At 41.9% G+C, this 26920-nt stretch overlaps 1 protein-coding gene across 1 annotated transcript in view; it reads left to right on the top strand.

Annotated features, from left to right (window-relative positions):
• ASPH (aspartate beta-hydroxylase) overlaps window positions 1-26920 on the top strand; it is a 396229-nt gene that overhangs the window by 91055 nt on the left and 278254 nt on the right. The window contains exons 4-5 of the mRNA XM_082258996.1: window positions 17764-17805; window positions 22445-22486. Coding sequence (XP_082115122.1) covers window positions 17764-17805; window positions 22445-22486 — 84 coding nt within the window. The remainder of the gene's footprint in view (window positions 1-17763; window positions 17806-22444; window positions 22487-26920) is intronic.

Genomic DNA, 26920 nt, shown 5'->3' with positions numbered 1-26920 from the left:
TCAGAAGTGTTTTATCGATTTTCAAAAAGTGCAAAAAATAATTTTAATCCTGCCGTAAACCCTGTCCTCTCCTGTATCTAGTACACTCTGTAGTGCTAGTTTAAGTAATTTTATTAGCCCTGCCAAGGTGAAAATTTCCCCTATCTTATAGAGATGGAAAAGGGAGGTGTTTGATTGTCCTAACACGTGTCCTATGCTTGGATGATGCTGCACCTTCATAGACCTAGGGTTTAGATATCCTTAAAGCTTGTTACTGGCATTAGTTCTCAATTGTTCTTGGACCCCTTCTATTTTCAATCTACACCTCCTCTCTGGGTCAGCTGATGGCCTCGCACGGCTTCCAATACCATCTCTACGCTGACGATACTCAAATCTATTTATCCACCCCTCAGCTCTCTCCCTCAGTCTCCTCCCGTATCACTAATTTACTTCAGATATATGTCTGGATGTCACACCACTTCCTCAAACTCAATCCATCCAAAACCAAAATTTTTCCTCCACCACGTGCCCCTTCCCCTGATCTCTCTGTCAATATCGATGGCATTACTATCAGCCCATCCCCGCATTCCAAGGTCTTAGGTCTGAACTCTCCTTCAAGCCCCACATCCAATCGCTGTCCAAATCTTGCTGCCTCAACCTCTCCAAAATACGCCCCTTTCTAACCAAAGACGCAACAAAACTCCTAGTTCACTCCCTGGTCATCTCGCTCCTCGACTACTGCAATTCCCTTCTCATTGGCCTACCTCTACACAGACTATCCCCCCTTCAATCCATCATGAATGCTGCCGCCAGACTCATCCACCTTACCAATCGCTTAGTGTCCGCTGCTCCTCTGTCAAGCCCTCCACTGGCTTCCGCTCACCCAACAATTAAATTCAAAATACTAACATCTTACAAAGCCATCCACAGCTTAGCCCGCAGCTACATCACTAGCCTGGTCTCAAAATGCCAACCTAATCGCTCTCTTCGTTCCTCTCAAAACCTCCTGCTCTCTAGCTTACTTGTCACCTCATCCCATGCTCGCCTCCAGGACTTTACCAGAGCCTCTCCAATTCTATGGAACTCCTTACCCTTATCTGTCCGATTTATCTCCTACTCTATTAGCTTTTAGGCGATCTCTGAAAACCCTCCTCTTCAGAGAAGCCTATCCTACCCACACCTAACAACTATACCTCCATTTTCTCCATCAGCCCATCCCCCACGGTTATTGCCTTTTTTACTTGACCCTCCCTTCTAGATTGTAAGCTTAACGAGCAGGGCCCTCTAATTCCTCCTGTATTGAATTGTATTGTCTTCCCTCACATTGTAAAGCGCTGCGCAAACTGTTGGCGCTATATACATTCTGTATAATAAATTGTTTGGCCGTTAAAAAAGCGATGTATGCACTAAGCGGGGGGGGGGGGGGGGGGGGATTTTTATTAAATTTTTTCTAATTTTGGAATTGTCTTTTAGCAACCTGTGTGTAATGCCACTATTTAACTACTTGCCGACCTGCCACCGTAGTTATACTGCAGTAGGTCGGCTCTGTTATGCGAAACAACATACCTATACTTCGCTTCATGTAGCAGATAGGGGGGGGGGGTGGCTATAGGGGGGAGCCAATCAGCAGCGCGTCCGGGCACACGTGATCGCTTCTCATGGAGACAGAACAGCGGTCTGCCGATGTAAACAAGGCAGACCGCGGTTCTGTCAGTGATGAACACAGGGGATCCTGTGTGTCGCCCATTTAGAAACACGGGTCTTTGTGTTCATCCAGTGTGTAAATCCCCCACACAGTTATAAAGCATCCCATAGGCACACATTTAACCCTTTGATAGCCCCTGGTGTAAACCCCGTTCCTGCCAGTGTCATTAGTACAGTAAAAGTGCATATTTCTCTTTTGTTCTTTGAGCAACACCTCTCCTTATATTCTTGACTGTTGGGTTATACCCCCCCCCCCCTACAGGAGTAGGACACTAGGCAGGAAAAAGTTTGACTACATCTATGGGGCAGTCCCAGGGGGTATACTCCCACAGCTATAGGCATTCATTTTTTTTTTTTTTTGCCCCAGTCAGGAGTAAGGACCTAGTTCCTTGCTGGGATCTCTGGTCCTGGCAATTTTTCTTTTTAAATTTAATATTTTTCCAATGCTTTTTGTTTTGTTCCTGTGAGAATCTACTATCCACTGCCAGACTAATCGACGGACTGGATAAGCTCTGCGCTAGGTCGGCTGCGACCTCTCCCCACTGGACGTGGGCTGGCCTGCGAGTTAGTCTTGTGAGGCCGCATATGACCTGGCCTCGGCCTGAGTCGCAGCGTTCCTCCTGGTGGACAGACCCCCTATTCTGATGAAGCGGTGCCCACCCTGTTCCTGGTATGGTAAGTAGCTGTCCACTCTCTGACCCTGGAGGTTTTTGGGGTGGATGTGGGCCCCTCTCTTGGACGGTCAGACACCCCGGTTCCTCTCCTTCCCATGCAGTGCCTCCCCTCCCCTTCTCAGTGGTCCTCTGTGTCGAGTAGGAAGCGCGCCTCCGGCAACCGGACGATCAGCCTTTGGGAAGGGGGCTATGCCTGGTGGGGGCTCCTGCCACGATCGTGTTCAGTGCTCCTGGGCCCCCGGGAGCCGTGTGGCGCCCACCATTTTCTTGGGGCCTTTTGTGCTGTGGATCGACGGCCATGTTTGTGTAGCCTCAGCGGCCACTTTATTGTGGTTTTCTTATTGAAAATGGTGGCAATGTTTTTAACCACTTGCCGACCCCTGCACGACTATCTATGTCGGCGGTCAGCCCCTCACAGGCAAAGCGACGTAGGTCTACGTCGCTAGCCTGTGAGGGTCTAGGGAGCGAGCGCCGCCGGAGGCGCGCTCCCGCGTGGTAACGGACCCCCCCCCCCCCCCGCGAGTGTGACCGGCGGACCCGATGTCCGCCGGTCACTCTGCGATCGTCGGGGGAGAGGGAGAAAGTCAGGCGGCTTGTGTAAACAAGCTGCCTGTCATTCTCCCCTGTGTATTAAGGATGATCATATGGTTCTGCTATGTAGAACCGTTGATCACTGTTCATACATCTGAAGCCACAGCCAATCACAGTAGAAAGCACGCCCCTAGGGACACACATAGCCCCTCCCTTTAAAAAACAGTTAACCCTTTCACTGCCAGTGTATTTTTACAGTAACAGTGCATATGTATAGCACTGATTACTGTAGAAATGTCACTGGCAACCCCAAAAGTGTCAAAAATGTCAGTCAAGGGTCCGGTCTGTCCGCCACAATGTCGCAGTACCGCAAAAAAAATCGCAGATCACCGCCATTATGCGTTAAAAAAAAAAAAAAAAAAAAAATGACAAAAATCTTTCCCTTTGTTAGTAAACGCGATAACTTTTGCGCAAACCAATCAAAATACGTTTCTTTTTTTTTTTTTTTACCAAATATAGGTAGCATAAAACAAATTGGCCGAAAATGTTAAAAAATTTTGATTTTTAATTTTTTTTGGGGGAATTTCATAAAAAAATGTGAAAAATTTTGCTATTTTTGCAAAATTTACGCTCTTTTTTTTTGTTTATAGTGCATGATCAAAACATGGCACAGGTGATCAAATACCACCAAAAGAAAGCTCTGTTTGTGGGAAAAAAAGGACGCCAAATTCGTTTAGATACAGTGTCGCACGACCGCGCAATTGTCCGTTAAAGTCGCGCAGTGCCGAATCGCAAAATACCCCCTGGTCAGGAAGGGGGTAAAATCTTCCGGGGCTTAAGTGGTTAAAGCTATATGGGCAGTGATTTTGGCAGTTGGGAGCCCCTCCTCATCCCCTAGTTTTGACTCCTGGATCTTTCTCTTCCTGATCACCGCATGGTGGGCAGTTTGCCTGGTGCTAGAAGTGCCTGATCGGTGGTGGTGAGTCTTTGTGGGGTTTTCTCTCCCTCTCCCTCTCCGCTGTAGCAGTGGTAGTGCTCTGTGCTGGACCCTGTGGTACCGCCAGCACGGTTGGGGGTGTCTCTAGCAGTGTAAATACTTTTTTTTGCATGGGTCCTCCACTTCTCTTCTCTAATGGAGTCCCTAGGGCACATTTCCCCACCTGATCTCCGCTGAGGCTGCTGGGCCCTACGGGTCCTACCAATCCGTGACTGCACTGACGGCGATCCTGGAGTCCTTAGTGTCCAAGGCAGATTTGGTCCTGGGAAAACAGGCTAGCAAAAAGTGCCCCCCCCCCTCCCACCTGCTTCATCAGATCCTGAATCTGATTCGACCGCAATGGGTGCGAGGTTACCCTTCTGGGTCTGCATCCACGCACCCGGCATGCTCAAGATAGTGAGGATGATTCCTCTGCACCTCTAGCCACGCATGAAAAGGCACTGGTGAATGCGCTGATTGTCTGTCAGTGTGTGAAACTTTAAAAACGGAGTATGCGGCTGATGCCTCGTCGGAGGCGCCGTTCTTTTAGCACCCACAGGTCCTCCAAGGCAGCGAGGGTGTTCCCCTTTCCTGCTTACTTTGATAATATTATCAACAGTGGGGTTGTCCAAAATGCACTTTTGCGGTTCCTAAGCGTTTTGCGATGTGTTATCCTTATGAGGATTCCTTGCTTAAAAAGTGGACGGTCCCACCTGTAGTGGACTCGCTGGTTTCCAGGTTAAATAAAGCCAACTTAATTCCGGCTGAGGAGTCCCTGGCCTTTAAAGATCTGGCTGATAGGAGGTTGGAGGCTCTGACCCGCCATATGTTCACTGTGGCTGGTTCAGCACCTAGGCCGGTATTTACTATTGCCCTGGTGTCAGGAATTCTGACCGAGTGGGCTAAACTTTTACGCCTAGACCTGTAGGGGGTACAGCTTCCCCCTGCCTTTGCGGATTTGGCGGATCAAATGGTCCAGGGGCTACAGTTTGTCTGTAATGCCTCTTTAGAAGTGACTCCCCTTAATTTCCAGACTGTCTCAGCAGTGGTCCTTCGGCGTATTCTCTGGCTGAAATTCTGGTCTGTGGATCAGACTTCTAAGAAGGCCTTATCTGATCTCCCATTTGTGGGGGATCGCCTATTTGGAGCTTCCTTGAATGACATCTTTAATGCCTCACAGGGGGAAGAGTACTCTTCTTCCACAGGCGTGCAAGGTCAAGGAGCTCTGTCGTAGAGGGGGTCCATTCTTCTTGGCTTCTAAGAGGCCTTTCCGTCCCTCAGGGTCTCAAGACAAGGGATCTTTGCCCTTCAGAGCCTCCCCTGGAGGTTCCAGGAGGACCTGGTCTGGCAAGTCATGAGCGGGCTCTTCCAGTCCTGAGGACAAGGCTTTCTCTGCATGAAGGGGCACCCTCACCTGTATTTGGGGTGGGGGGATGTCTTCGCTGGTTTCCAGATTTGGAAAAAAGCTGCAAACAAAGGGAGATATCAAAATGTTGGGTTAAGAAGCACAAATGTGAAAATGATTAATGTACAAATTCAAAATACCATCATAATTAAAAAAAAAAAAAAAAAAAGGTCCCATGAATTCTAAGTGAAACCAGGAAAATCCCATGACATGTGGGTTGAATGGACTCGTTCCTCAAACTAGTGCTGTCACCAACACCGAAACTAGTGAGAAGATGGAGGTTTACCAAATATCAATGCCAATCCATTTGTTCACAAATAAAAGCTCATGTGAAAATAAGCACATATACGCTCCTCATGGTGTAGAATATCAAATTGTACCTTTTTTATTACACTTCTTCAGAATTGAACTTACACACAAGTAGCTATAATGTGCACTCAAAATTGAACATGGACTTCCAGCATATGCAATGAAGTCAGCAGGAGGCTCTTCTCTAAGCGTCTCGTCATAAAAAGGACATCTTCCGGGGCATTAAAAGCAGAAGGTTCTGAGACGAGTCAAAGAGACAGTTTGGGTGATATTTTGGGATGAAGTTGGTAAAGTAGAGTTGTGGGTGGCTTTGTTTGTTAGTATTTTGCATTGTATTCATTAGGCACATGGAAACCAGTGGAGTGATTTGCTGCTGGTTAAGAAGTGTATTTTGGCGATCTTACAGAGGTTAAGGCGGCAAGATTTATATAGCAATTGGAAATGAGGCTGAAAAGAGGTTGGAGCCCAGGATTACACCTAGCACCCTGGCATGAGGGGATAATGTGCCATTGATCTTGATGGAGAAGGAAGGGGGCACAGGGTGGCAGAAGGAGATGAGCCCAGTTTTGAAAAGATTGAGTTTGAGAAAGTAGTGTGACATCAATACTGATACTTCTTTGCTTTGGTGCCAAAACCTTTTTGATTGATTTCTAAAAATCAAGTACAGTCTTGGCTTTGTAAGAACTACTCGTGACATACAAACCTTTTTCAAATGCATGTTCCTTCCGCAGGAAATAATCGTTTAAGCTGTCATTACCTACTGAAAATGGCCCTAATACTTTGTCGTTGACCCAAAAGAAATATTTAAGCTATGAATCTTCTGGAGTATGTATAGGCTTGTGTTTTTAGGCATTGTCTCCCACGGTTCAAAAAAAAAATACTGATAGTTGAATAGCCCTTGTAAAACTGGCCTTGCATGTAGAAGGGACAGTTAAGCAGGCCATACATGGGTTGAATTCCGAAAATCGTAACGAAGTATTTTCTTTCAATTTTTGAAACGGTCAATTTTCGTGCTACCATCGATTTTTTTTAGGGATCGGGCATGTTAGAAAATTTTAGAAAAACAAAAAAAAATTCTTGGGATCTGCTACATATGTGACCCGAACATTGTATAGGTTGTGGTTGCAAACGTCTACAAACTCAGATCACATCTGCAGGACCATTCCAGAAGATATCTTCAATTAATCTTCTGTAATATACCATTTGTTTGCTGAAGGGATTGTTCCTCCAGATGTTTAAACTTCCAAAAACCCATAAACAAATTTGCATAACAAGGTGCAAAATGAGCCCCCATTGCTGTACCTGATTTTTGTTAAAAATGAGCTCCTTGGAATTGAAAATAAATGTGTCAATGCAAACTCTGCAATTACTAATAAACTGGGCTAGAAGAGGGTTTAAATCGGTATTCAAAAGAAAATAGTTCAGTGCTTCAATGCCTGCTTTATGAAGGATTGATGTATATAGAGAACGCACATGCAAAGTCAACCACATGTACTCAGAATACCATTTGTAAGGTTCCAGTAACTCCAGAGTGGGTAGAATCTCTCACATATGCAGGAAGAGATGATACAATGGGCTGCAAAAAGTAGTCGACATATTGAAAGATGTAACCTGTAAGACTATTCAAACTGGCTATAATTGGGCGTCCTGGGGGACAAGTGGCGTTTTTTATGCGCTTTTGGAATGTGCTAAAAATGCAGTGTTCTATAATGCTCTCTAATCAAAAAGCTTTTTTTCTGCTTGATCACATTTTTCTTTTTCCTTATGTGCCTCATCTACCAGACTATGTAATAGTGGTTTAAAGATGGGTAATGAGTCTCAGTTTCTGGTACGTGTCTTTATCAGAAAGTAGTCTGTTCGCTTCCTGTATGTAGTCATCTCTATTTAAGATGACTGTGCAATTACTAATAAACTGGGCTTGAATAGAGTTTGCATTGACACATTTATTTTCAATTCCAAGGAGCTAATTTTTTACAAAAATCAGGTACCGTGATGGGAGCTCATTTTGCACCTTGTTATGCAAATTTGTTTATGGGTTTTTGGGAGGAGAAACTCATCTGGAGGAACAATCCCTTCAGCAAACATCTGGTATATTATGGAAGATCAATTGAGGATATCATCTGGAATGGTCTGCAGATGGGATCTCTGAGATTATAGACTACAACCACAACCCATACAGTGTTCGGTTAACATTTGTAGCCGATCCCAAGAATTTAGTATTTTTGGATTTCCTCTTCTGGGATAAGAAGGGCAACATCATATCCAAAACTCACTTTAAGGAAACTGCTGGAAACTCCTATTTACAATATAGGAGTTGCCATATATCCAGTTGCAAACAAAATATCCCCTATAGTCAATTCCATCGACTGAGTAGGAACTGTACTAATGTTTCAGATTAGAAGAAGCATTGTACAGTTTTACACAAAAAAAGAGAAGGGATAGAAAGAACTTATCCAAGACGCCTCAAATACCTTGATAAGTACAATGGTGATATGATCCTCTAAAAAGAGCCCTAGGGATCTTTCTACAAAATTTATTACGAATGACCAACATTGGCAAATTAAAAACATATTCTTAAAAACACTGGCCCGTGTTTTTTTTTTTTTTTTTTACAAGACGCAGCTCTCCATAACATCTTACCATCAAGGCCCAACACTGTCTTTAGGAGGGCCAGGAACATCAAAAGTTGTATAGCACCAAGTAATATTAAAGATCAGCAGCCCAAACCTGGTGGTGTTCCCTCTGTTTTAATTTTCAGGGCACATACAAATGCAAAAAATCCATTTGTAAAGCTTGTGCTTTTATAACACATGGTCAAAACGAGTTTAAGGATAAAAATGGGAAAATCTACAAAATTAAACAGTTTATCACATGTGGCACACAATATGTGATCTACGGATTGAGGTGTCTATGTAATTTTTATTATGTGGGTCGCACCATCCGTACCTATGCGTAAGAGGATCAATGAACATGGGAGGCTCATAGAGGCAGGCAGTCCAAAACCTAGTGTACTGCGCCAATTTAGTGAGTATCGTATTGAAAGCTCTAGTGGCTTAGCTTCAATTCCAAATAATTCTATCTCTACGCAGTTGCCAGAGGGTGAAAGATACTCTAGATTGTCACAGAGAAACTTTCTGGATCTTTACTCTCAATTCCATGAGCCCTGGGGGGCTCAGTGAAGACTTGGCATTTAGTACTATCATTTTAAATTTCTTTGTATACCACTTTCCTTGTTTTCCTTTTCTTTTTACTTTCCAGTAGGTTGACATTTGGCAGGCTACACCAAAGTGGGCAAGTTCACTGTGGGGGTTGCGGATGCATGTGGGCTTGTATGGGGGGGGCGCACACGTGGGGAGGCTGCGTCTCCATACTTGTGCTCTTGTGCACCTCTCGCATGTTGCCAACCAGTGTCCCCATACTTAGTGACATATATTGTGTGACTGTATTGAACTATTTCCAATGCATATGTACATGGTTTAGGTTGGGTAGTATACCATATGAGCTGGATGTGCAAGGTGCATCAAACTATAGAAATCATATAAGATTTACTCATATCATAATTATAACATATTGTTGTTCAATGATACTGTAGTGGTTGTAATGATCCAACTCTGTGTCATAAAGGTAAACACATTGTGTCGGTAGCCTTCCAGTCTATTGCGATCCTACTGTGAGTTCAGATGTTTTTATGTGTTTTTCACCACAACATAGGGATTATATTCATGAATTTACATATATCTATTATATTATTGTATAGATTTATTTGATGGAAGAAGCATGCAGTTGGAAAGTTTTATATAGGCTTTTATTTTCCGTCATACATAATATGCACCTCCCTCTCCCTGTTAGAGGGATTTTTAATAGATGCTTCTAAATAGATGCTTGTAAAAAGTGATATATATATATATATAATAATTTTTTTTATTTAAATGTTTCAAATGTATGTTCTGTTGCAATAGTCAGTTTAGAGAAGGGATCCTCAAACTATAGCCCTCCAGCTGTTGCGGAACTACACATCATATTAGACATTGTAAAACTCTGACATTCACAAACATGACTAGGCATGATGGGAATTGCAGTTCCTGGACAACTGGAGGGCCATAGTTTGAAGACCCCTGGTTTAGAGAATAGGTTTGATAGCAAGGTAACCATTTGTAGCACATAACCTGGAAGGGGTTAATGTTGAATGCATGCCACGATTGTACACTGAGTTGCCTTGCTTATTAGTAGCCATATGTTCCTTAGAGAAGTCTATTGTCTGACATGGAATGGGTTAATAACCATATGAATGACACCACTTAAGGGCCCCCTTGAGCAGACCTGAAGGAGGCCACGGCCTCCAAAACGCGTTGTCATTGCAACCTTCGCATCAGATACCAGCTGGCACTGCTCGTGGATCACTTGGATGTGTGTCTGGATCGAGTCTCCCAGTGATTCCTGATCCTCGTTGTGTGCGGGCGGCATACACTGAGAACTTTGGCTGTCAGCTTACCCTGGATCCAGCCTGGAGCCCTACACATGAGAGAACCACTATAGTTTATTTTTATGCTTTTGCCGTGGATCAGCATGACAAACAGCAACCCAGCATTCTCAGAAGTTGATCATTAGCAGTATACATGTTCGTCTCGATTCAATTTATTGATTCTGAAGGAATCCTTAATTTTAAAATATACAATAAAAGGTTTCCTTTTTTTTTATAGTGCTTGTCTCTTTGGCTGTCTTTGTTTAGCAGTACAGCTCACTGGCACTCCTACTAAATTGCAAGTCAAATAAATGGTGCCTAGTGCAGGTATTAAGAAGGATGTGCCCTGTGCTCTGCTATTTACTTAAACATGGTCAGGCGCCGTTTGTCATCTCTACTACATTTTTTTTTTCAGTTTCCATTGTGCAAATCTGTAAAGAAATACTATTTGCTTTTGGCGTTTAACCTGTGAACATAGTTTGGTATGACTGAGACAATGGAAGGCAGTATTAATAATTGCCATATGAATGAGTGACCTTTTTTAATACTGCTTGATTTGCTAAAGCAGAAAATAAAGAGCATGGCTACTTCATACAAACTCTGAATTTTTGCCTTTATGAAAACACAGCTTTACTGCTTACTTAGACTTTGAACTAAGACTGCTGCACTAAATAGTACCTGAATACTGGACCACACAAATTCTATAAAAACAATAATCGTACGCGGTCTCAAAAAAAGAAAAAAAAAAGTTGTCTAAAAAGCACATAGTACCCATTTGATATTCTTCAGTATCGAATGTCTACTACTATGTGGAATTACAAACTATAAAGTGCAAGCATTGTGCAAAAATTAAATAATGAACATTTCATATTAATTAAAAAGAAAAAAAAATCCACAAACGAATAAATCTAATAATTCATACATAAAAAAAATAAAAGTCCATTCAATTGCAGAAAAAGCGCTCTGTGCTAAAAATTGTATTTAAATTAAGTGCTTCTGTGTCAGCACTGTGCTCCTTAGGCTCCGTTCACATGTAGGCGTTTTGGGGCGTTTTTGGGCAGTTTTTCTGGGCAAATATAATGGCTCAGCGGGAGGGATTCCCCTGCTAACATAGTGGTTACAGAAAATACATTTGCTCAATATATGACCTGCATAAAATACTTTTTGTGAAAAGTCCGTGAGGCACTTCGTTGCCTCACAGATAAAATCTCTGGGCATTTTGGAAGGGTAAGTGTAAGATCTGGGCTATAGATAATGTGGGGATTTCTCTTTTAAGGATAACTAAGAAAGGAAGACCACATATTCTCTGCTGTAAGGGGGTGGACAGTGTGAATTGAGCTTCTGAGAGAATGATTTAATGTACTTTTGTGTGCTTGTGTTTTGAAATTTGATGTTGAATTGCTTCACTTGCCTGTAGCTACAGAGATGGTAAAGAATATTTGAAATTAATGTTCATAGCCTGGTAACAGGTTTACTTTGAAAAGGCATCATCTGCTTGCTCATTTATGGCACGTGACAATGTCTTTGCACAGGCCCAGGCCCAGACCCAGCTATACTCACTTTGCTAGCACTCCTTTGCCACTTCTGTTTTAGACCTGGACATATGGAAGGCCATGTGACCTTGTCCCGTTACTGCGATTGGGTCTAGTAACTAATCTCTAGGCCAGGGTACTCTCATATGACTGCAGTAGTAATGTCACCATCCCCTTGGTGTTGGACACTAGAGATGTTATTGTGAGCTGTGACAGAGGAGCAAGGAATTGCTGGCAAGATGTGTATCAGGTGTTTGGGTTGGTGTTCTAGTATGTAATATCAGGATATTAATTCAATAATTATATATCCAAACTTGCTTTAATATTCCCTATGAATAAGGAAAAGCGACAACAAGGGGTCATATTTATTAAGTGATGTTTCAACTGACCTCTCCAACTCTGCTACCATGCGCCATGAGTCACTGCTATTTAGACTGCAAGGCTCCATCCAGCTCCAAGCTGCTGTCAGTCAAAATTGCTGGGCTGGCCGGGGGGAGGGGGGGGGGGGGTTGTGGCAGGTGAGCAGACAACAGAAGATACAGGCACACACCCTGCTTTGGCATGACATCCTAATCCTATGTCTCCAATATGCAAAGTAGAGAGAGATTCAAACTGACCTCACTTTTGTCTGTGTTTGGCACGGTAAGAATGAGAGAGACAGATGGGTAACTGGCAGGATCACTAGTTTGACTTGAAGTTCCACACGTACAGGCTACATTTTTGATTAAACAAAATAACAAAACACATATATGAAATAATAATTGAGCTAACACACTTTAAACTTAGGTGTAACTTATACATTACACTTGTCTAACTCTATATCGGGCATCACTAGATGGCGGACCACAAGGCAATCCTACCCAGACCGCGGCTCCACAACTTATCAGCCTGGGTATCCTTTCCCGGCTTGCAGCTTCTTTCTCCCGCCGTCACAGCATTCGTCCATAGCATGCAGAAGGTGCCACATGTCGAGATAGAGGACGGGACATCCTTTTCAAGTTAACAAGTCAGCGATTTTTTTTGCTAGGATTCGGGGCAGTCCTAGCAACCAATTAACTACCTGTTGATATAAAAAGCATGTCCTGCCCTCTGTCAGGGTATGTCGTGCCTTCTACCTGCTGTGTAAGGTAGGATTGCACACATTGGAGTATTACAGAGATTGAAGAGGGGCTGTACAGGGATAAAGGGAACCAGTATACAAAAAAAAGGGGGGGTAGTGCTGTGAAAGGGACTTGGATACAAATAAGGGGTGGGCTGTGAAGGAGACTGGGATAAAAGGAGGGGGGCTTTGAAGGGGACTGAGATGAAATTAAGAGGCTTTGGAGAGGACTGGGGTGCAATGAAGCGGGGCTGTGAAAGAGGCCTGGGATGCAAGTAAGGGGGGGGCTGTAAAGGGGACTGGGATGCTAGGAAGGGGGGCTGTGAATGGGGACGGATACAAGGAGGGGGGTTGTGAAGGGGACTGAGATGCAAATAAGGGGGGCAATGAAATGCAAGTAAAAGGGACTGGGGTGCTAGGAATGGGGGCTGTAAAGGGGACTGGGATACAAGGGGGGGGGGGGTGTGACTGGGACTAGGATTCAAGGAGGGGAGCTGTGAAGATGATTGAGATGCAAGTAAAGGGGGCTGTGAAGGGGACTGAGGTACAAGGAAGGGGGGCTGTGAAGGTGACTCTGACATAAAGGGGCACTGTAATGTAAATGGAGGGTGCATTGTAAAGGGGGGGGGTTCTGCAATGTAAAAGGTGCACTGTAGTGTAAAGGGGAAACTTTTTAAATGAATGGGGATGGGTTGTAATGTGATGAAACAGAGTCAAAGCACAGACCTGAGCCTCGGACCTCTGCTGGATAAAAAATGTATTGGCCGTATCTCCATGAATTTTAATTCAATACCCTTGCTCTACTAGATATGGTGTTTGGTTTGAAAAAAAAAATTCCCTGTTAAATTTCTGCTGCCTGCTTAGGCTATGCCCTGCAGTGTTTGAAAAAATTGTCCCTATAGATGTCTTTCGGGATTTTTTTGACTACCCAGCATATTCTAGTGCCGAGAATGAAAATATGGCACACAGCTGGAGCATACTGCAGTGAGTTTGTAATGACTGTATCTCGTTAAGGACAACACCAAGATACATGTAGCTTGGGGTTTATGCCTAGTCTTCTAAAGCTTTAGGACAAACCTTCCTGGAATGCTTCGTTGCACCTTTTAATGACAGAACAGGGTTGATTTAGAAAATCTCACAGGACCAAAGTGGCTCATCAGAATAAATGACTATCTTACTGCTTTAGAAGATGTTCAACATCCATCACAAGTTTATTCTAGGTTCCTGATAAACTAAATTTGAGCTGTAAGGCTATCCCAAATATCTGGTTTCCCCAAAGTCATCAATGCGTTGGTTTTTGGGAACCTTTGCTGAAGTTTTAAATATGTATTTTGGGGCATGTGTAGATTCAGCTCACGTTATTTAAAAATGCTATGCCACCAAATATGCATGGATGGAATGTCCACATCTAGAGGACCAGTGTTTAGCATGGTACATCCTTTATCTATATGGGTGTGGATGACTACCCCGCATGCTTGCTGCTTTTTGTATTTCAGCATGCTGTGTTTCATAAACTGTTTTGTTTCCATCTAGATTTCATCCTTCCTTATCTTGCCTTCCGACAGTCCGTCATCTTCAAATATATATTTATATAGAATAAAAAATCCGGTTGAAATATGTTACCACTCCCTGCACCGCATGCCTTTGTGTCTACCTAACTACTCCTTTTTTCTTTTTCTCTTGTCTCTCCTTTTTGTCTTCCTTTACATCTAGGCCTAACCAAAGATGGCAGTAGTGTGAATATTGATTCTTTAGAGGAAGTCCTTAATATTTTAGCAGAGGAAAGCTCTGATTGGTTTTACGGCTTCCTCTCTTTTCTCTATGATGTAATAACTCCTTTTGAAATGGTAGAAGAAGAGGAGGGCGATTCTGCAGATGATGATGGTACTTCACAGAACGAAGGGGTTCAGGGAAAAAAGACCTGTGTCATTTTGGATTTGCAGAACCAATAACGTCCTGGGTTTGCAGACTGGCTTTAAACTTTTCTGTGGTTTTGTTTTTCCTTCTAAGTAAAGCCACAGGCTGTGGGATCTCCAATGGACAGTCGGGAGTGATGGAGCCATATGCTGTTCATGTAGCTGACACGGTTATTTGGCCTTAGATCAAGTACGAAAGTACAACTGTACAAGTTGGTCTAAATCTACATGAAGAATTCTGCAATTCAGGCCTTCTGTGTTTTTCTTTCAATTATTTTATACATATTTTTTTGGGATGGAGGGTCAATCCAATATGGTACCCATTTATTACCATGACTCTGAGCAAACTTAAAACTTTTTTAGGTTTGCAGTTTATTACCCCCTGACAGTGCAGTGCCATCTGTTCTAATGTGTCAGACAAAGTAATGCAGAAGCCAGCTTAGGCATTTCAGGAACTAGGACGAGTTTAGGAAATACTCAAGATAGTAGACCGCTATCAATTTTTTCTAACTTTTTCCAGCTTCTGGAATTCATTCGGCCCTGATCTTGAGGTTCATTATTTGTACTTTTGCAAACGTTTTTTTATTTGTAATTTTTTTATTTTTATTTCTTTTTTGTCATCTAATAAAAGGTGCAAGTGCTTCCCATCATTGAGCAAGTGTTAAGTAACCTGATCCGCATTTAGCCTTACAAACAGTTGTCCGAGTCATCAACACACTGCACACAACACATACAGTGTCAAAGATCTGCATGTATGAACCCTTTATCCAGACCAGTCATGTAGTTCAAGCCAGTTGCTAGGTATTGTCATTCTTGTGGTTGGATTTGACGACTAGGATCTGAAACGGTAACTCCAGAGACAAAAAGTTTGTTATGAGACAATCGATTGATCCTGCAATCAAAGCACATATAAGGAACATTTTGAAGTATAAATAAAGGCAAAACTTGTTTTAAGCTTTGGATAGAGTGGAGAGGGATCAGAACCCCTGCTGTTTTGCTCCTCATTAGGGAGATTTACCCGCTTTTTCCTGTTTTACCATTATCTTTGAAAGTTAAAGTAAAAAAAAATCCCAAATTCTTGGTTGTCCCCAGAAAAGTAATAGATGGGAGATATCCCAATGGGGACACTAGTTCTGGTGACCTTGGGTTCCCCAAGGAGTTCTCTTAATTTGCAGGGATTTCCTCTCATTTCCTGTCTGATAATGGGGCAGGAAGTGAAGGGAAATTTCTGCAATGGTACACAGATTTGCCATGTGTGGCAAATGCCAAAATGTGAAAAAAAAAAAGTTTTGCCTGTAGTTCAACTTTAAGCACTGAAACCTAGTTCACATAAACCCCACTGATGAGGTACAGCTAGGCTTGGGACTTGGCTTGGCTGAACCCTGATAATGTATGTTTGATATTGGCATAGGTTACTAGCTTTAAGCATACCAATCGTGAGTTTTCTCCTCCTAATGCTTCAATGTCAAAGGATGTACAAGAGATTTGGCATTGTGTTTTTTTTTTTTTTTTTTTTTTTTTTTTTCCCCTCTTACCAGCTTTTGTGAGAGTTATTGACCAAAATACATTGTTGCTTTCCATAGGCAATTTCCCGACTGCTGTCAGGATAAGAATAGTGGTGCTTCCTTTTTCCCTAACAGTGACTATTAATGGAACACAGTCCTAACTTTGCACTTGCTTGGCTGTAGCAAACTTATGGCATGGATCTCCAGTCATAACTTGCTTGGCTATAGGTATGTCTTAACACTGCGTGTGTAAATGTTGTGATTCCCTAAACTGTATTAATAAAGCGTTTTATCAGTTTTGTTTAAATATAATTTAATTAAAACTTAAAAATTGGCCTTGTTTTTTATTCAAATAAAAGAAAATGTTCTCAGTATGCTTTGAGTAGACTTGTTTTTATGTCTTTGCTGTATGGTACAAATGCATTGGCTATATCTTCTCAAGATATAGTATAAGAGGAGTAGAAAAGGCCGTTTTCTTAACATTTCAGCTTACTGCTTGGAATATCTTTTTGCATGTGCATCCACTATGAAAGCTTATTGCGAACCAGTGCTTTTACCTATGATTAGGCAAAGCCCCAGCTTTACTTAAATGCCCCCCCGCCGAAAGAAAGGGAAAAAAAAAACCTGCTTAAAATCTTCTTTCTCCCCCCATCCTTAGCTCTGTTTTCCTGGCAGCAAAGGGTAATAACCAAACATTTGGGAATAGTAAGGCAAGTGATTTGTGCCTCTTCCTTCCATGTGACAGCATAGACGATTGATTGCTCAGCCTGGGTTTGTACATCGGAGCAGCAGCATACTCACAAGATCATCACTCTGCTCCTTTCTCCTGTTAGGAAGCCATCCATTTTAGATAATTTCTTGGGGAGGTAAATTTTGAGCTGCTGATGGGATACAGATGATATAATGGTTAGTGTGTGGTTGAATTTTAAAAGGATTTGCTCAGCAGTTCAAAAGTGAGTTTTATTAGAAGTCAACAAATTGTCTGTCTGTCCTTTTTGACCTCCATAGACTTGTTATAAAAAATGATTGGTAAAATAACATTTTTTTTTTTTTTTTTTTCATTCCAGTTAAAATAAAATGCTTGGCAGAGATGGGTTTACAGTATTCTTTTTTTTAAAGTGTGTGGGGTTTTTTTTTTTTTTCTTTAAAGCTTTGGCTATAAAGGGATATTTGCTTTACGTCTACAATTATTTAATAATCTTTTGAAACTCCTTGATGGTATCCTAAATGATCTCTTCCCAGCCTTTGCTAGGCTTTCCGGCATGCTAGTGGGTGGGTAATTTTAACCCCAAAGGGTCACAGTTCATGGTCTGCAATGACCGAGTCTCCACTTGCTTCATAAGAACTGAATGATGGTATTTATTGCATGTTGCATGTGAGCTCTCAGACCAATAATTGCGTTTGCGGTAATCCCTGAACAGGCCACGAAGACTAGGTCAGCCTCTGGAACTTGTCAAGTAAAGCATGGTTGTGATGAGGACAAGAAAGAGTACTGGGGGTATTTGAAAGTGTGTATGTATAATAAATGAATTCTTTTTTTTTTTTTTTTTTACTCAAATTTACAGGTTTCCTTTTAATGACTTCTTCAGTAACGGCTCCATCCTTTTGTTAATTATGTATCCCTTTCTTGTAACTTTAGTTGGTAACCATTGTTTATTTTGTAAATATCAGGATTTTCATCGTCGCCAGTGGAGAAAGCTGCCAAGGCCGCAGGTACTTTGTTTGTATTCAGGGTGGTGCTTGGCAAGAATGTTTTAATTGCTTTTGATTAACAAATGCTGGAAAACGTTGCCATGTTATTGCGTTATGCTGCCCATATTCTGAAGGGAAAATAAAGCCCTTTGTAACCGTATTGGTTTGTAGACTTCACTACAAACTAGAAGTGACCTACTTTAAACCTCACCATGGATGGGCAATATTTTGTAGTTTTCTAATGGCTTCTTTACCGTAAAGGCTCATCCACACTCCAGCTCAAAAACAAAGCTGCTTTCTTGTATTTGAGCTTTTATTTCAGCTTGAAGAAGTTTGTAATTTTGGGCTCTATTGCATGTTTTTTTTAGCTTTTTTGAGCATAAGCGATTTTTTTTTTTTTTCACAAACCCTCCCCCCTCAGCTCATTTTACCTATTATTTTTTATTTTTTTGGGTTTTGGAACTTCTTTGAGCGTGTTCATGCTCTTTCACGCTTTCATGCTATTTTGGGCACTTTGGTGTCTTTCCTGCTCGAAAGCTCCTCTCAAAAACGTGAGTTTAGTGGGAGGTATTTTCTGCCTGTAAACTCCTGAAAAAGCCATTGTGTGCATGGCACATTGGCTAACATAGAGGGGAGTTTACAGGCAGAAAAAATAAGAGCTCAAAAGCCTGTAGGAGCCACTTTTTTGAGCTGCAGTGTGCATGAACCCTACAGGTCCATGATCACTAGGAGCAGAAAAAATGCCAGAACCCCTGGCAGAAAAAATACTCATAGTGGCTCATATTGCACAAGAGTTTTTGAGCGTTTTTATAGACATTTTGCTTTTACAAGTTTGTGTGTTTTTTTTTTTTTTTTTTTTTTTTTATAAAAAAAATTTCCCTCTGCTCATTTTTAATTCACACTTAAAAATGCTGAATGCTCCTGTTGAGCGATTTTTATTTATTTTTTTTTCTGCCCAAAAGCGCCTCTAAAATTTTGTAATTCTGAAGGTTGGTTTTATTCTGCCCCTAAACAAGCCTGTGAACTCCCTAAGGCTGGGTTCACACATGCCCAGCTGCAGGTTGCAAGCCAGAGTCCGGTGCGTTTGTGTACACCAGTTCAGGTGCGTTTGTGTACACCAGTTCAGGTGCGATTCAGGGCCAACTTTTCCCCTAAATTCACACTTGAACTGGACACAAACGCACAGGACCCTTTTCCAAATCGCACCGCGTCCATCCCGGACGTGTGAACGGGCTCCATTGAGAGCGGATCACATTCACATGCCATGCGAATTTGATGTGGCCAATTTGGATGTGGCTAAAACGCATCCAATTCATATATAATTGTGTACCCAGCCCATTTGCATGGACACAGGCTAACATAGACATGCTCCAACAGGCTGAAGAAAAAAAGCTTGAAGAGCCAGTATAAGCAGCATTTTTTTTTTATGCCCAGTGTGCATAGACCCCAATTCTAACTTTAGGGTAAACTAAACAAACTTTCAATTCTGCACAGCAAAATTTAGGATGAAAGAGCTGCTTCTTAACACGATTGGATGTTTGGGAAGAACACAGTTCAGTTCACATAGCAGCTTAGCATATATGCCAAAATTCACACATTGTGTTAATTCAGGAAGGGAAGGGGCTGGTAAATTTCAATATTTACTAGACCTGTCCTCTGCTCTCCATCTTAAAACATCCCTGCAGCACAGAAGGGGTATCAGGTAAGGAGCGGAATGGAACGAATGCTTTCTCATCGGAAATGTATAAACCCTTCTGCACTGACGGATATTTAAAATTTTTGGAAAAAAAATTTGCAACACTGTGAAACCAGCACCTATAAATCTAAACCTCAAAGTGATATATCAAAATAATTGGTCACCTTAGATCAAAGATTTTTTTTTTTTCTACACTTGGAAGAATAATACTGGTGATGGGAATTTTTTAGTCATTAGACCAGTGGTCTCCAAACTGCAGACCGGGGGTGGGGGCCAGATGCACCCCTTAGCTTGCCTTATCTGGCCCTTGGGGCACTAATCCTCCCACTGATGGGAGGCCCTATTCTGCCATCTAACACCAACAATGGAGCACCATTTCTCCCACTGACACCAATAATGGAGCACTATTTCTCCCTATGATACCAATGATGGCACACTATTCCTCTAACCTAATACCAAATGTGTTGATATTTACTCTTACTGATGCCAGAAAAATTTCCACTCCCGCTGGCCAAGATCCGTCCCTCCTAAAGCCTGAAAGAAAATCAGCCCTTTGTTTCGAAAGTTTGGAGACCCCTTCATTAGACTGTTGGATTGCTTTATTTGAACTTTAAAAAAAAAAAAAAAATTGGTTTGGGACTAATTTATCATTGCATTCGCAAGATGCCCATAATAGTGCTTGCTTTATAATGGGGTGTTTTCTCTGAATGTTAAAGGGGGGGGGCTCTTTAAATAAGCTAATAAGTTTAGGCACTGTAAGGTAGGGCTGGATTAATACTGGGAGCAAGGTAGCCAAAGGCCAAAAGAAAATTGTAGTTTATTTTCTTTTTAGTTCAAATACTCCAAATGATCCTCCTTCCCAGCCTACACATGCTACCGAAGACTGATTTTCTGCTTGCCACAAGTGTTGGGTATCTTGCAGGTACCTGTAGGTATCCAACCTGTTGGAGAGGTTTTCAAACAAGTTTAAGGCTCCATGCACATTTTGTACTACTCCAAAGACGTTGACGCAACTTTGGATGAGTGTGACTTGGATATCACTCTGGTTTTGACCAATGATAACGGACAACTGCTGCACAACTGTTGCATGTACATTCATGTGTGACTTTAATGTGATTTTTCATGGTTTACATTGCAGTCTTTGGCACTTAAAGTAGAATCCTATGCAAACGTTTTTTTTCTTTTCATTTTGGATAGAATGGAGATTGATTAGAACCCCTATCAGTTTATTTTTGCCATCTGTGTCCCGTTGGAAAGATTTACCTTTACTCCCTGTCCCATAGCTAAACAGGAAGTGGGAGGAAATCCCTGCAAATTAAGGGGTTTTCTTTGGGGACCCCCAGGTCCCCACTGGAAGATATCCCCTCTATTACTTTTCTGGGGAAAACTCAAAATGTTTGGTTTTTCTTTTACTTTTCACTTTTGAATCAGAATGGTAAACAGGAGAAGAAGGCAGAGGGAATCTCCCTAACGAAGACAGACAGCTATAAATAAAAACTAACAGGTGGGTTCTTTTGGGGGTCACATTTCAATTTAAGATGCAACAATAAAAGACAGACAGATTCTTCCATATTACAAACTCATATTAATCTCCCCCCCCCCCCCCCCCCCATCATCAATTCTCCCACCCCCGACCCATTTATCCCTACATGAATATCCTTCCCTTATTGCTGTCCAGCCTCTATTTACCTGACTAGATTTAACATAATCTGATTTAATCATTCCCCTGTTCTTTCCATATTTCAATGTAATCTCTAGTCTTTTTAAAGTTAGTCAATATTTCCCATTTATTGAAGAAACATTCTATTTTTTCTTCATCCATACTGCACAAATATTCCATGTCACGAATATATTCGACCCACTTCACTCCCTTATCGTGGGGACTTCCGTATTGAACCAATTTTTTTTGGAATTGTCCCTTTTGCTGCATTTAGCAAATTTGGAACAATGACATTTCTATATAGTTTAAAGGGCTTACTTGTTCTATGGAAGAGACCTGTCCAGGGTTCATCTATGATGGTCTCGCCAACTAACAATTGTTCTAATCCATCTCCACTCTATCCGGGAAAAAAAAAAAAAAAAATGTTTTGCCTTTTAGCTGTACTTGAATCGCACTCTAAGTTCACCTTTGGGAACATGTTCCACCTGTTTTTTTAGGGTGGGACATCTAACATTTTCCCAATGCTGCAGCTTCATCCACACCGCCGCGTCATTAATTCACACAGCTCTGTGGGTGAATGAACTACAAGCCCCGACATCCACCGTGGAGTGCCGTGGTAGTTCATTGATTCTTCCTGTCAGATTGAATCTGCTTGTCTGTACGTAGGATGTACGGGTATACAGATACACTGACAGATCTGAAGGAGACCTGCATTGCACCAGCGATCTGCTGATTTTTGCTGCAATGCGTTTCAGGTACCAAAAGAACAAGAAAAAACTTTTTTTTTTTTTATTTCCTCTGCAAAAAAAAAAAAAATTGTACATTTATTTTTTTTCTGAAAAGTGAACTTTATCCTTTACAACTTTAAACTTGTAAATGGATAGCAATGCTACTCTTCTGCTTTGACTATCTTTGTACCAGAACTAAACAATTAAAGCTCATTTATGCCATCTGTGTTGATCAACTATCTATGCAGATCATAAAGAAGGCCATTGTTTACTGTATGCACTGTTCACACTATAATGCTGTGTTGCAAAATAATTTAGCATGCCTGCAGTTTTATGCAACACCACGCAACTCCGTTTATGTCCATGCACTGCAGCGTGTTGCGGTGCATAGAGTTGAGTAGAGTCTCAATAAAAAAATGTAAAAAAAAAAAAAAAAATGCAATGCGGCGCAACAACACATTGCACCGCCTGTTCACAACACACACCAGCATGCATGCTTTTTAGCAAACCCTTAAATATGCTGTCTGTTAATACCTGAAGACATTTGTTTTTAATGTCTCCCTTCTGTAAATTCAGATGTATCAAGAGGCACACTGAAGACTAAAACCAAAGAAGAAGGTATCTTGCACCCTGTGTGTTTTTTAACAGTTTTAAACTTGTTCATGCACGTGCATTTTAAGCTGAAGTGTGCTGCGCGCAATAAAAAAAAAAAATTAATTCAATGCTCTAAATCAACCTTTTGAAGAGCGAGGGCCACTTAAGTGATTTGGTGACAGGTTACAGACTACAATGATCTACCAAATGGAAATGAGCCCTTACTGTCCTTAGTCCCCTATAAGGCTGCTTTCACACTGATGCGCACACAGTTTAGACACACAGTAGGTAAAGTATCCCTGTGACTTTCCTGTGGTTAGCTACGCTGAGCCATAGACTTCTATTACATCCTACGGCTGTGGTGCATTTTCTGAAATGCACTAAAAGTCCTGCATTCAGAAGTTTTGGTGCGCTTTCAGAAAGCACATCCATGGGATATGATAGAAGTCTATGGCTCAGTGCAGTTAACCCATAGAAAAGCAGTGTGAAAGCAGTCTAATGACTCTTTTTTATAAGTTCTAATATGCCCATTGCAAAAGTACAGTGTATGTGATGTTTAGTACACTGACCTTTTCCTCTTCGAGCTTCTCCCACCATCGCTCTCCTGGCTGATGAAAAAGATTCCAAGTGAAGTGCACTTGGTTTCACTCCGCCTGGAACAGGAGCCAGCACTAAAGAGGAAGCATTGGCCTATGTGGCTCTTGCTCTCTCCATGGCTGCCTGATTCATCTACTGCTGGCTCGTTGCACTCTGATGCTCTGGGATGGCATATTTGCAACCTGTTGATTGCGATCTGGGCTTGCCGATCTGCCATCCCAGAGCATTGGCACCTAAACCCCTAGTTTGAAGTCTAGGACTTCCTCAGAGGGCTCCCCGGATGCAAGTTGAATACCCCTGCTTTAACCACTTTAGCACTAGCCACTGTGCTGCTACTGCGGCACAGTGGCTCGTTATCGTCTAGCGACGTAGACCTACGTCGCTAGACTTCTCCCCTGTAGGCGGCGCGCTCCCGCTGTTTTCATTCACAGCGGGAGTCGGGCCAGGGGAGGAGCATAGCTGAACGTCCGATCTGTCCCTGGCTCACTCAGTCACCTCCCCCCCCACACGTTAGTAAGCACCAGGCATACATTAACCCCTCCCTCTCCAATAAAATTAACCCCTTCCCTGCCAGTGTCATTTTTACAGTAACAGTGCATATTTATAGCACTGATTACTGCAGTAATGTCACTGGTACCCCCAAAAGTGTCAAAAATGTCAGTCAAGGGTCCGATCTGTCCGCCGCAATGTCGCAGTCCCGCAAAAAAAATCGCAGATCTCCGCCATTACGCGTTAAAAAAAAAAAAAACACCAAAAATGACATAAATCTTTCCCTTAGTTAGTAAATGCAATAACTTTTGCGCAAACCAATCAAAATACACTTATTGCGATTTTATTTTACCAAACATGGGTAGCAGAAAACAAATTGGCCAAAAATTTAAAAAAAAAAATGGTTTTTACATCTTTTTTGGGGGGAATTTAATATAAAAATTTTTAAAAATATTGTTGTTTTTTCAAAATAAACGCTCTTTTTTTGTTTATAGCGCAAAAAGTAAAAATCGCACAGGTGATCAAACACCACCAAAAGAAAGCTCTGTTTGTGGGAAAAAAAGGACGTAAATTTCGTTTGGATACGGCGTTGCATGACCGCGCAATTGTCAGTTAAAGTCGCACAGCGCCGAATCACAAAAAGTGGCCCAGACGTAAGACAGCAAAATGCTCCAGTGGTAAAGTGGTTAAATATTTGACTGAGAAGTTTCTGATTGCACCTGCCATTGTCTGAATCACACATGGCAAAGTACAGGTATTGTACATTAATAGTAAATTGTTTTAAAAGAGGATCTAAAAGCAGGGACTCCCTTACCTTTTTAAATAGCTAATCCTAAATTTAGTTACAGAAGTATTTACACGTATTTAGTGGAATTATGCACAATTATTTAAGTAAAAACGTCAGTGTTTATGATGTATGAGGGAGGATGAGTTAGAGTTTACCTTATGTGCGCGAGAGCCCACCATACAGTTTCAGTAATTTTTACTTGGGAGGCCATGGAAGGCATTTGATTTCATCCTGATGTTTATAAAACCATTAATTGCAACAGTGTGTATAGACATGTAGTTTTGAAACAGTCTTCGTACCATAAGGCAAGTCTGCTACTGTAAAATGGCCTAAATCTTTGGCTTTGAGAATACATTTCTGTTATGCTTTATGATTCTGCACATTCTGCTGTTTTAAAAGAACTGCAGAGTAGGAATGTGTAAAATGCTATTGGCATGTTTTCTTGCATGGTATGACAGAATGACTTCTTTTGAACCCATGTGGAGAGCTGTCCATAACACGCACACACACGCACGCGTTGGGCTTGGCCCCTTAGTTCCAGTGAAGGGAACTCTTAAGGCATCAGAATAACAAGACATTTTGGACAGTTTCATGCTCCCAAATTTGTGGGAACAGTTTGGGGATAGCCCCTTCCTGTTTCAGCGAGTTTGGTATGGAGGAACTTGACTGGCATGTCCTGGAGTCCCGACCTCAACATGATAACACACCTTTGGGATATAAATATATATAGAAAGATACACCGTATCTCACGAAAGTGAGTACACCCCTTCCATTTTTTGTAAATATTTTATTAAATCTTCATGTGACAACCCTGAAGAAATAACACTTTGCTACAATGTAAAGTAATGAGTGCACAGCTTGTATAACAGTGTAAATTTGCTCTCCCCTCAAAATAACTTAACACACAGCCATTAATGTCTAAACCTCTGGCAACAAAAGTGAGTACACCCCTAAATGAAAATGTCAAAATTGGACCCGAAATGTCAATATTTTGTGTGGCCACCATTATTTTCCAGCACTGCCTAAACCCTCTTTGGCATGGTGTTCACCAGAGCTTCACAGGTTGCCACTGGAGTCCTCTTCTACTCCTCCATGACGACATCACAAAGCTGGTGGAAGTTAGAGACCTTGCACTCCTCCACCTTCCGTTTGAGGATGCTCAATAGGGTTTAGGTCTGTGGACCTTCTTGGCCAGTCCATCACCTTTACCCTCAGCTTCTTTAGCAAGGCAGTGGTCTTCTTTGAGGTGTGTTTGGGGTCATCATGTTGGAATACTGCCGTGTGGCCCTGTATTCAAATGGAGGGGATCATGCTCTGCTTCAGTATGTCACAGTACATGTTGGCATTCATGGTTCCCTCAATTAACTGTAGCTCCCCAGTGCCAGCAGTACTTATGCAGCCTCAGACTATGACACTTCCACCACCATGCTTGACTGTAGGCAAGACACACCTTTCTTTGTACTCCTCACCTGTTTGCCTCCACACACGCTTGACACCATCTGAACCAAATACGTTTATCTTGGTCTCATCAGACTCATCAACTGTTTGCGGGCTTTCTTGTGCATCATCTTTAGAAGAGGCTTCCTTCCGGGATGACAGCCATGCAGACCAATTTGTTGCAGTGTGTGGCATATGGTCTGAACACTGACAAGCTGACCCCCCCACCCCTTGAACCTCTGCAGCAATGCTGACAGCACTCGTACGACTTATGCCCAAAGACATCCTGACACTGAGCACATGCACTGAACCTCTTTGGTCAACCATGGTGAGGCCTGTTCTGAGTGGAATCTGTCCTGTTAAACCACTGTATGGTCTTGGCCACCATGCTGCAGCTCAGTTTCAGGGTCTTTGCCATGAGGTGGCCAGTATGAGAGAGTGAGAACGATAACCCCAAATTTAACACCTTAAGACCTGTTCTCCATTCACACCTGTGAGGGAAAATGGCTAATTGGGCCCAATTTTGACATTTTGCTTAGGGGTGTATTCACTTTTGTTGCCAGCAGTTTAGACCTTAATGGCTGTGTGTGGAGTTATTTTGAGGGGACAGCACAGTTACACAAGCTGTACACTCACTACTTTACATTGTAGCAAAGTGTCATTTCTTCAGTGTTGTCACATGAAAAGATATATTAAAATATTTACAAAAATGTAAGGGGTGTATTTTCTTTTGTGAGATACTGTATATATTATACACTGTAGATTACTTTTTTTTTTTTTTTTTTTACTTTAAAGGCAGAACATTTAAATCTAAAAATATCAATTTTATACTTTGCATTGATGTCTATCAAGTTTTCGGGACTTTTGAGGAAACGACAACAGTTGCCAGGAACATGCAGGTAATGGAAAACCAACTGCTTGTGGCTAATGTGAGTTTCACACATTCGCATACTACACCAGGTGCTGATCAAGGTATCAAATCCAGGTACCATTGTTCTGTACCTATATCTGTATCTTCTCGCCTCTACTGGATTCATGGCAGCAAACCTGAAAAGATATATGTTTATATGTGCTGTGTCACAGGCTCAAAAATGGGGATATTTTCCCACAGGTCCAATATGGCACCAGTGGATTTGTGTGGATAAAAC

Source organism: Pelophylax lessonae, assembly GCF_965119305.1.
Source record: "Pelophylax lessonae genome assembly, chromosome: 5".
NCBI lineage: Eukaryota > Metazoa > Chordata > Amphibia > Anura > Ranidae > Pelophylax > Pelophylax lessonae.
Note: the sequence above shows the minus strand (reverse complement) of the source record. Positions and strands in the feature narration are given on the sequence as shown.